General features: G+C 39.2%; 2 protein-coding genes across 2 annotated transcripts in view; one reads left to right on the top strand and one right to left on the bottom strand.

Annotated features, from left to right (window-relative positions):
- LOC111864267 (DNA-directed RNA polymerase, mitochondrial) overlaps positions 1 to 8133 on the bottom strand; it is a 48307-nt gene extending 40174 nt beyond the window's left edge. The window contains exons 1-5 of the mRNA XM_023851391.2: positions 7877 to 8133; positions 7505 to 7639; positions 6022 to 6571; positions 2844 to 2994; positions 2446 to 2580 (exon numbers count right to left, since the gene is read on the bottom strand). Of these exons, the coding sequence (XP_023707159.1) occupies positions 2446 to 2580; positions 2844 to 2994; positions 6022 to 6571; positions 7505 to 7639; positions 7877 to 8006 (1101 nt within the window). The 5' untranslated portion in view covers positions 8007 to 8133. The remainder of the gene's footprint in view (positions 1 to 2445; positions 2581 to 2843; positions 2995 to 6021; positions 6572 to 7504; positions 7640 to 7876) is intronic.
- Positions 8134 to 8245: 112 nt separating this feature from the next.
- Positions 8246 to 10933, top strand: part of LOC111864269 (probable actin-related protein 2/3 complex subunit 2) — an 11023-nt gene continuing 8335 nt past the window's right edge. The window contains exons 1-4 of the mRNA XM_023851397.2: positions 8246 to 8411; positions 8761 to 8854; positions 9107 to 9206; positions 9537 to 9723. Coding sequence (XP_023707165.1) covers positions 8338 to 8411; positions 8761 to 8854; positions 9107 to 9206; positions 9537 to 9723 — 455 coding nt within the window. The 5' untranslated portion in view covers positions 8246 to 8337. The remainder of the gene's footprint in view (positions 8412 to 8760; positions 8855 to 9106; positions 9207 to 9536; positions 9724 to 10933) is intronic.

Genomic DNA, 10933 nt, shown 5'->3' with positions numbered 1-10933 from the left:
TTCTTGTATTCCCCCCACGGGGAAGAAGGCAAGGCCGCACAGAAGATGTTTGGTTTACAGAAAAAAGAGCCAAATGAGAGATATGCAGTACTGGTGTGGTGAATGTGAGACAGCGCTGTGTATAGTAGAATGCTTCAATGCGTACCACACTCCGCTCAAATTCTGAACCACCTGCTTCCTTTGCCGAGATACCGGGCGCTCATATTATAAGGCAAGGTTATAAAACCATCTTTTAAGATCATTTTAGTGAAAGTTTTATGCTTCAAGGCGTACCATTCACTGCTCAAATTCTAAACAACCTGCTTCCATTGCCGAGATACCGGGCGCTCATATTATAAGGTAAGATTATAAAACCACCTTTTAAGATCATTTTAGTGAAAGTTTCATGTTCCTATCTCATAGAATTTAAGAACAATGATGAATAAATCATTTTTGAGCAAAATTTAAATGGCTGGCTGAATATATTACCGCCGGAGAGACGGCCGCGGAATTTAAATGACCGCGCAAAAGGGTTAAACTGAAAGTGACACCAACTGATAGTATCCAAAATATTTGGTGCAGTGAAAGTGTCTTGTGAAATAATATTATCCCTGATTAAGCATCATATGATGACAATGTATTGAGAAGTAGAGGCATATCCCCCACTATTCTTTACCTAAACACTAGACAGAAGTGAGTGGTCAGCTTCATATCCCTGTTGCTTTACCCCACCCAGGACAGTGCAAAAGTACCCACTGTACAGGAGGCTGGGCAAACCACACAGCTGATTGGGATGCTATGGTGAAGAGCTCTCTTGCCTCTGCTAAGACATGGAAGTGTCTTTTATTGTGAAGTTATCCCGGCTACACTGTAGTCCTAAGGAAAACCTGGAGGTATTTTCTGTATGCATCAAGTACTGGGTTATTCAGTTATTCAGTATTAGAAGGGGTGGGTTTCCCCATGCACCGTGACTAGTAGTCTACTGTACGTCCCCCTTCAATTTCTACTGTCACCATACCCCACTGATACTATCTCCCCTTTCTGCCAGCAAGGTCGGCCCTCTTCTGGCAGTGGTACCCAATAATTTCCCCATCTACCGGAGGCATTGGAAACTACTTGGGCGGGAAACTTTTTTGCCTAATTTTGTTCAGAGGTCTTCTAGAGACATGAAGAACTTTTATGTGCCGTAAATCTACAACACGGGACCCACGGCTTGAAGTCCCTCCCTGAGGACTTGTTCCCTGAATTTTTCCACCCTTAAAAATTCCATGACCTCCGCTGGGTTTGAACCCACATACCCTGAGTCATGAGGTGGGAACGTTACCACTAGACTACAGAGGCTCCAAGTACCAGGTTAAGCATACCAGATGTTTCTCAGTAAAATAATAGCTTCAGACCAGCATGTTATAGTGAATTATGTTGCTTCTGAGACTGTTCCCCTACATTCCACTAATACACTGGCCACACTCCAGGAAAAGTAAGTACCATAGTACTGAAAAATGAATAACTCATACTCTTTATCAAAAAATGGCTATGTTCTTGAAAAGTAAACTTGTCTCTGAGCTTAATTAGGCATCATGCCATGGAGATGTAGTGGGGAGTGGTCTTAACCTCAGCAACAAATGATGGTCAGTTTATAACTCAGCCACTTTGCTGCAAGGGAAAGTGACACCATGTGCCCAATGGACAGGAAGTTGGCTGGACCCCAAAGGGAGCTTGGACTCGGAGGAAAAAAGAGAAAATCTCCAAACCTGCTGAGAATCAAATCCTGATTTCCTGGTAGTTCAGACCATTTTTTTTCATTCGTTGGTGGGGGGCTGGAGTCCAGCTGGGTCCACTCGGCACAGTGGCCACTGATTGGCCTATTGTACCTGCCCTGGGTGATTATGATGGAGAATTTGGTGGAATGAAGATCAGGTGGGGGAAACAGAGTACTCTAAGAAAACCCGCCCCAGCATCACTTTGTCCACCACAAATCCCACTTGACCAGACCCAGGCTGCTGGGGTGGGAAGCCAGTGTCTAACTGCTTGAGCTATGGCGTGGCCTTTTTTTAAACTTTTTTAATTCGCTTAGTGGGGGATGAACTCAAGCTGGGTCCACTCAGCACAGAGGGCACTGATTGGCCTATTGTACCTGTCCCGGGCGATTATGATGATAGAGAATTTGGTGGAATGAAGATTGGCAGGGGAAACCGAAGTAGTCGGAGAAAACCCACCCCAGCGCCACTTTGTCCATCACAAATCCCATTTGACCAGACCCGGGATCGAACCTGGGCTGCCATGGTGGGAAGCCAGCGACTAACTGCTTGAGCTATGGCACAGCCTTGGTTCAGACCAGTCTAGTCACTATGGTGACTGCACTATCCCTGATTCAGCTTCTTTAAAGTCTTTTATTACTGCTAACAGCAGACTTCACTGTCACAGCTGCAGTCACAATCAACACAGTAACTGTCACAATGTCCTCACCTTCCTTGCAAACCCATGAAGAAGGATATTGAAGAGCTCAATCTCATTTGCTGGAGACGTATATCTGGAATATCTGCTCCGTGAATGATAAAACAACAATGAAAAAAGAGCCCTGTTAAGTAGCCCACAACTCACCTAAAAAAGAAAAAAAAAACATAAAGAGATCCAAGGCAGCATGAACTTTACAAACACAGAAAAATGAAGAATATTTACAGAAAATTTTAACCTCAGAGATGTTCATTTTACATTATGCACATATTTTCCATATGGCAAAGTGATATTCACAAACTGAAAAAAGAAAATGTATCATTTAAGTATATAATGCCTAATAGGTACTGCAAGCATGCATCTTCATTTTTTTATTTCTTTAAAAGCAAAGGAATATAACTAAATCTTACACAGGTTTCCAAGTAAGCATACAGATTACGATACAAGCACTCTTCTTTAGCAGCCTTTTCTAAATCAGTCAATTTCACTTTAGCCATCTGGTCTCTCACACCCTTTTTGTAGGTCATTTTGAAAGTTGCATCTTTGGATTTTTTCTCATTGCTGTAAACAGAAAGGCAAAGATCAAAAGTATCTTAAATATGAGGGCTGTTCAGAAAGTAACCTCTGTGTATTTTGGGCAACTAACATAGGAGTGGGAGAGGGCTCACGCGTGCGAGGTAGAATCGAAGAATCACATGACTAATTGCATTGTAAACCATCACATAATTGGTCACCCAGTGTTTGTTCTTGTCTCTACAGAAACAGTTATGATGTGTCCTGTGATTGATAATCCCACAAGCTGTGAAATTCGTGCAGTTATGTTTTCTTCTTGCTAAAATCATGAGTGCTGTGGAAATTCACTGTGATTTATGTGCACTTGTTTACAGTCAAAACGTAATAAGTGAAGGAACTGTATGACAACGGTACAGAATGTTCAAAGATGGGCAGGCAAAATGGTTGGCCACCTGTGGTGAGTGATGATCTTTCTCAAAGTAGTGACCAAAAAAATTGTGAAAGATGGCACTTCACAATTTCAGAATTTTCATGTGGATTTCCACAAATTTCATGCAGTCTTCTTTACGAGATTATTGCAGTTAGGCTTCGCTATCACAAGCTTTGTGCAAGATGGGCCCTGAAAATGCCCATGGTTGTGCATAAAACACAGAGAATGGCTTTGGCTTAGACCTTTTTGAGAGTGACCCCACAAAGATGGCAATGATTTTCTCAATCACATCATAACAAGAGATGAAACGTGAGTTTCATTTGTGAATGTTGAAGCTAAAGAGCACACGCATGCACACACATATTCACCAAAGAAGCTGAAAAAGTTTAAACAAATAATGTCTGCCAAGAAGCTGATGGTTATTGTTTTCTGGGACAGGAAAGGAGTACTGATGGTAGAATTCATGCAACAAGGGACCACAATAATGTCACAAAGGTATTGCATACGAAACACTATGTGTTGGGCCAATCAGAACAAAAGGTATGGAATGCCAATAGCCAGTGCAGTGCTTCTCCATGATAACGCACATCTGAATATAGCTGCTCGCAATGTTGAAGACTTAGGGCCATTTAAATTCTGGCTGCAGAGGGCTGCCAGCAATTTAAAAGTCTGTATGTTAAAGGTTAAACTGGTCCTTCAATGGAATCCACAGATGTCCCTTCTTCATATTGTGATCTTAAGTTTACCAGATAATAATAACAGCTTCTAAAGTAATGTGAATACAATTTTTGATCTGTGAATTTTTCACTTTACTAACAGCTTTCATGGAACCAATTACCTTTTTAAATCAAGCTCACGCTACAAACACTGTAACAAGGGAATGTTTAAAGCCATATAGTCTTTAAGCCACTAATGTTTACTGTGTTAAAATGTTAATCACTGAACAAATTTCACTTTTAACTTCATGGAGCACAGTCTCGCTTGTGAAGCTAACACCTGATCAACTGGTCAAGACATTTTCCACCATCTATGGAACCTGAGAGTTTATTACCACTGTCTTCATAAGAGACATCTTCGGCCATTACACTTCTTAATACATGACTAAGAAGTAAAGTTCATCAAGAGTAAGATGTTTAACAGGAGAACATGTTTCAGCCACTATTGACCATCACCAGAAGGCGGAGTCAACACTATAAGTAAATACTTTACATATAGGTTTAAACATCAGCTGTCTTAAAAGATCTTCTATTAGCATTATAAATTTAGAGTAAATTATTAATGCAGTCAGAATATGTTGAATATGTTAAAAGCAATTAGTTAAAATCAATTAAAGTCAATCAAAACAAATTAAAAGATCTTATTATGTAATTAAAGGAACATAATGACAGTCTTCATTCCTACTGCTGGCTATGCAGAATGTTGCAGACATGCCAGGCCAACAACACAACAGTCTATGTAAGATATTCTGAAACTGTAAATATATTGTACCAGATGCGATCAATGTGTTACCAGGCAGCAGCTCTGTAATCATGGTACATTATGCAACAGAACCTGTATCTCAGTGAATGTTTATAGCTTGCTGCTAGGCTACAGTCAGCGCGCCAATGGACTGGCAAGATAACTATCACGTGACTCACTTTCTCTGTGCAACAACAGAACTGTGATTTCTGTGTAGCCCATGCCACGGCTACATAACCAGAGCTGTGAGCCACATGTTCAGTGCAAATTATAACTAGAAGTAGAGTGATTTCAAGTTCCGATGAGGTCACTGGATTTTCTTCAACTGACCTAATCCTTCCAGCCACACTAGGGCCCTGGGGTCAACTCAGCCTCTAACAGACGTGAGTACCAGGAATTAATTAAATTACTTTCTTGGGGTGTAAAGCGCAGCTGGTGCATAAGGCTGACAACCTTACCGCCATCTTTGAGCCGACTGTCTAGATAATGTAGGACCCTCAACATCTCACAACCCTATGGGCCTTCACAGCCTGTTACAGGTATAGCTTTACTTTTTACTTTTTAGAGTGACAGAGTTACGAGAAGAGTTACGAAGAAAAGCTACAAGAACACTTACGAGGTACAGTTACTAATTACGAGTTATGAGAGAGATGACAGCAGCGGAAGCACATGAGTATAGGGAACTGAAACTAGCAGTGAATGACAGAGTTCTGAGTTCTCAGTAGGAGACAGCCATGGAAAATCTGTCAACTTGTGAGAATTTAACGTGTGATTTGAAGATTTCATTTATGTGTAATTTTTGGAGTGTGTGATTCAGTGAGACTGTCATAGTTCCTGTGTTTTAATTGCATTACCAGGAGAGGACCACTGTGTGTCAATCAGCAATAGCGCTGTATTTAAATGTGATTAAGATAACTTGTAACCAAGGTGGTAATAAATCCAATCATCCAAAATAGAGCCCATAATTTTTGTTGCGTGTACCACCATAAACTAAAAAACTCCGTGGTTTTAGTCTGCAAGCAAACTGTACTGACCAAGCAACCGCCACTTGTCAGCGAAGTTAGTTCCATGACAATATGAAGAGTTGTATTTCCTATGGTCAAATAAATAATAAGAAACAATATGATTTGAAATTATAATCACTATCACACAGACACACATGCCACACTAGACATATACATAAATACCTTTTTGCTTGAGGTAATTCTGGAACCGGAACAATGGAAGCCATAGCCTCAACTGCAGGCTCACCATGTTCCTCTTCTGCTGAAATGGCTTCAACTATTGATTCATCAAGTTCATCTTCCATTTCCTGACTATGACAAATAGGATCATCTACCAAATTATGTTCCAAAACTGCAGTACCCAGAGCCACCATTTTAGGCTTGAATTCCAAATCATCTATAGATCTGTCATGGGTATCAGCTAACTCATGTTCATAATTCAAAACATCAAGCTCTTCCACTTCAGATACTTTTGCATGATTTTCACATTTTAATTCCCTGAGCAAGTACACTTTCTCAGCGGAAATGGATTTAGACATGACAACAGGCTCAATATTGTCTTGTGTCTGATGGCTGGTATCCATTTCTGGTGACATAACTGACTGTTCTGTCACATTTTTCAGATTGTACAACTGCCCCAAGTTGATGTCAGGCTGCTTTACCAAAAGAGACAAATGCTTTGGTTTCAACTTGCTGACAGATGCCTTTGTTTGGTTTGAAGCACCATCAGTAACTGCAAAATAATATGAACATATACATATATGCACACACATTGCAGGTTAAAGTGATGTTCAGTAACAGCTGCATTTAATACAATTGTGAATTCTGTTCCTTATATCAAGTCATGCAAAAACACAAATTCAAAATTTGACAGTACTAAGAGAACTATACTCACGCTCTTGCTTCCATGGAGACACATTCACAAATTCACAATTTCAAGACCTCAAGTCAAGCAGTGAAAACCTATTTGCTTCCCTTGCCTGATGTGTATGAAGCTAGGAAATAGTGCATACTCAACACAATGCATACAGGTTTTCAAGCAAAAAATAGAGATCTCAGTGACCAGATAAAAGAAAACTATGACTTTTTATACATGATTTTTTTTTATTACCAGTGGGGTGGGACTATTTTTTTTATTGCTAGTGGGGTGGGACTAAGTCCCTTGTACCGTGGCCACTTCTGACCTATTGTACCAGCCCCAGATGTTAGGTGAGGGTGATTGTGGAGCAACTGGTGGAATGAAGATTGGCAGGGGAAACCAAAGTACTCAAGAGAAAACCTGCCCCAGAGCCACTTTGTCCACCATAAATCCCACTTTACCAGACCCAGGATCGAACTCGGGCCATCACGGGGGGAAGCTAGCAACTAACCACTTGAGCTGTGGCGCGGCCTTTATACATGTATGGTCCTCCAATTTTATTAGGGGTCTCTTTCCTCTGGGTTAAAGCAGCCACTGTGTGAAGTTGACCATTCACCTCCACCTAGTTCTGAGGTTAAGGATATGTGGCTCTATACATCCACTCCTCCACATATCTTCATGGCATAGGGCTTTAATCAGTTAATTATAGGAGCAACATTACCTATACCTTTTACGTTACAATATACCAACTACTCTAGTAATGTTGAAGGACGTAAATTGAAATGTCAGGCATTAACTTCTTTTTACCTTCTACAAGCTCTGCATATTTCTTCTTGGATCTCCTAATTTTCTTCTTTTTAGTTTTATGACTGTTCTGAATTGCTGTGTGGATATTGGTGGACTGAAATCGCTTTGGCACAGCATTCTGTATGAATTGGGCATCTGAAAAATTACAAAATTAAAAACTGGAAACGCAGATTTCTTCAGTACCTACATCAAATTGCTGAGACGAACCAAATCCTCTTTCAATCTTCCTCAGAAATGTGCAGTCTTCACAATCTACATACGGTACGTCTTCGTTCTGATCTTTTTAAACTTGTTTCTAGATAAAAAGCAAACTTCCAAGTAAAATTTGGTGGTAACGTTTCATGTTTCCATCTTTTCGTATGTATGACTTACCGTTCCGAGGTTTCATAGCGAAATTATGTGAACAAACGCTGCACGATTGTTTAGCTGGCTCACTAGTATATGGTGGTGTCACTTTAGAATTTAACTGATATAATCTTTTCAGTTTAAATAACCTATACATGTTTTTTTCTTGCTGTAATTATCTACATCTGCACAAAAAATACATATTAACTGCACCCATCTTAAGTCCAACATACACCACACATAAATCTACACGCGCTACACCACAGGCTCCACTACTCGGCTTTTCGTCACGCTTTTGATGGGCAATTGTTCAGCGTTTCAGTTGTTTATATCCTGTCACGTGTATCGCAATTTACCAATGAGAGAGCTCAGTTATTACTCCATATTGAGATCGGAGATTCCGGTTGCATCCGCCCAGCAGGAAGATATTAGTATTAGTTATAGTATTCATGGTTTTATGAAAGTACTATTTACTCATCGAAGAAATAATGATTTTACTCGAGATAAACAACAGGATAGTGGAAGAAACACTGACTTTAAAATTTAAGAATGCTCTAGCGGGGTATGTATCGTTTATGTGAGATGTACCGTATAACGCGCGACAATTTAGCACCGGCAAGGGCGGAGTGCGCCTATGCAGTGTTATGGAAAGGAAAGCTTTGCGAAGAAAGATGTGGCGATCACTTGTTGTAGTTGCCAAGGACAGTACTTGTCAATATGGGAATAGTTATGTTTTACTCAGGAAAGTATTTGAAAAATTACGAGAATTTGGGGGGATATTTACTTCAAGTTATTATTGTTAGTAGCAGTTTGACCTTATTTTTAGGTTAAGAACTTCCTGGTGATGTTCTTGATTTTGTTGTTGTTCGTCTGTGAAATAAGTTTGATATGTATTGTCATTTATGTTACAGACATAAACCTGAGTCAATAGATATTACCATTGCCGACTTTGATGGAGTTCTGTTCCATATATCAAATGTTGGAGGTGACAAAACAAAAGTGAGAGTATGTACCCCATTTTCATAATTAATTCCCTCAAGTTATTAAAACTTGCGAAGTTTAGGATTAATTGTAATGACTGTATATCCCCATTTAGGTGTTCTGTTCACCTGCTTTTTTCACATACAGTTTTTGTTTGTAGTTGCTGTATTACTTACTACCTAATGGTAAATTGCAGCTTTGTTAATCCTTTATTCATTTGATTTCATATTGTTACAGTTTATGAATGTTTATTTCATGACAACATTTAATTTTCAGACAAGTATATCTTTGAAATTCTACAGAGAACTCCAGGAACATGGAGCAGACGAACTGTTAAAGAAAGAATATGGTTCTCTTCTGACACAAGTTGAAGATGGTAATTAATTTCTTTTTTAAACTTTTTTTTCATAATATTAATGATGAAGTTCTGACAGTGCCATCACTACTTTTATAAAAGGAGCATAATTTAACATTGACTCAAACCAGAAAGTGTAATTAGTTATGTTGGGCAAGGCATTTTGGTTTGGATTAGTGTTGGGTGAGGCTCATTTTACAACAGTACTGATGGAACTCTGTTGAACTTTCACCTGATCTGTGACTATTAATTTTTCTTTCTTATTCACTACAGTTGATTTTGATGTTATCATATAAATTTTCTATGTGAATCCTTAAATGAAGTCTAATGCTTAATACTGGAAATTTTCAGGATACAATGTTTCAGTGTTAATTGATTTAGAAAATGTTCCTCAAAACTGGGAAGAAGTCGTAAAGAAGATTGGGTTACTGAAGAGGAATTGTTTTGCGTCAGTCTTTGAGAAATATTTTGATTTTCAAGAGAGAGGTGAAGAGGGTCACAAGCGAGCTGTTATTAACTACAGAAATGATGAAACTATGTAAGTACAAGCTGTATGATGTAAATGTGTAGATTATATAATTATAGACATTGTTCAGGTAGGTAATGGTGGCAGACTTGACAAGTACTACTATGTGGGCATATTCCCTTCCACTATATGCAACTTCCCGTTTCTACTAAAAATTTTCTATAGAAGATGCTGATGTTGAAATTTAGACCAGTGGTTATGGCCAGTGAATGTTGGACAGGTAGAAATATGCTGTATGTATTGGCACACAATCTAGAAAACAATGAAAACGTTTAAAAGTATCACGTGTATGACAGTCGTTTTTTATGTCCTTAATTTTAATGAATCACCATTATGAAACTCAGAAGTAATATCAGATTAAGAAAACTAATGCTGCAAAATCTAAAGAAATCTATAAAAATGAAAGTAGATACAAGTTAGGCAACCTAACAAAATCAATGGTGTGTGACTGAGTCCTGAAGGTGGATGTTGCCAAAGAGTGGAGGAAAGGCATTCAGGCAGCCCACACCACAGGTAGGTAAGGTTGGGGAATCTACTATCCACCTTCAGTACTTGGAAAATTCGTTTCTTGTCTGCTATTCAGTTTGTTTTGCAAATGGGTGGCTTGATAGGAGGGGAGTGGGCACAGCAGATAATCAGTGGTGCTGTCACTACAACATCTTTGAGGGCATATCATGCATTGAATAGGTAACCATAAAGGAAAGTGCTGTGTTCAACATGATCTTCAGTATGGTGATTATGATTTCCATTGTATGTTGAGAGTAGAATCTGGTAATTTTGTAATGATGACTTAAAAATCTCTGCCACCATCTGGTGATAACATTCATTCATCCATCTATAATCTGTCAAGATGACAGGTCCACAGTCTCTTCCAAAACAGTTCCTCCACTTGATGCGATCTTGAGCTTTCTCCTTCAAATGAAAATATCCTCTTCTGTCCCCAAGGTCATCCAGCATCTTCTTACCTCTTCTTCCTTGTCTTCTGGTCACTTCTATCCACCCCTCTATCTTTCCTTCAATAACTTCTTTTAGAAGGCAGTTACCGCGTAAGATATGACCAATCCAATTAGCCTTCCATTTTCTTATTTCGTGTAGGATATTCCTCTGCTCACTGACTCTAAATAACACTTCTTCATTTCTCACATAATCGGTCCAACTGATCTTCTCCATCCTTCTCCAACACCACATTTCGAAGCTTTCCAGGTGTTTCTGATCTACTGCC

The sequence above is a fragment of the Cryptotermes secundus genome, unplaced genomic scaffold (genome assembly GCF_002891405.2).
Source record: "Cryptotermes secundus unplaced genomic scaffold, Csec_1.0 scaffold33, whole genome shotgun sequence".
NCBI classification, from domain to species: Eukaryota; Metazoa; Arthropoda; class Insecta; order Blattodea; family Kalotermitidae; genus Cryptotermes; species Cryptotermes secundus.
Note: the sequence above shows the minus strand (reverse complement) of the source record. Positions and strands in the feature narration are given on the sequence as shown.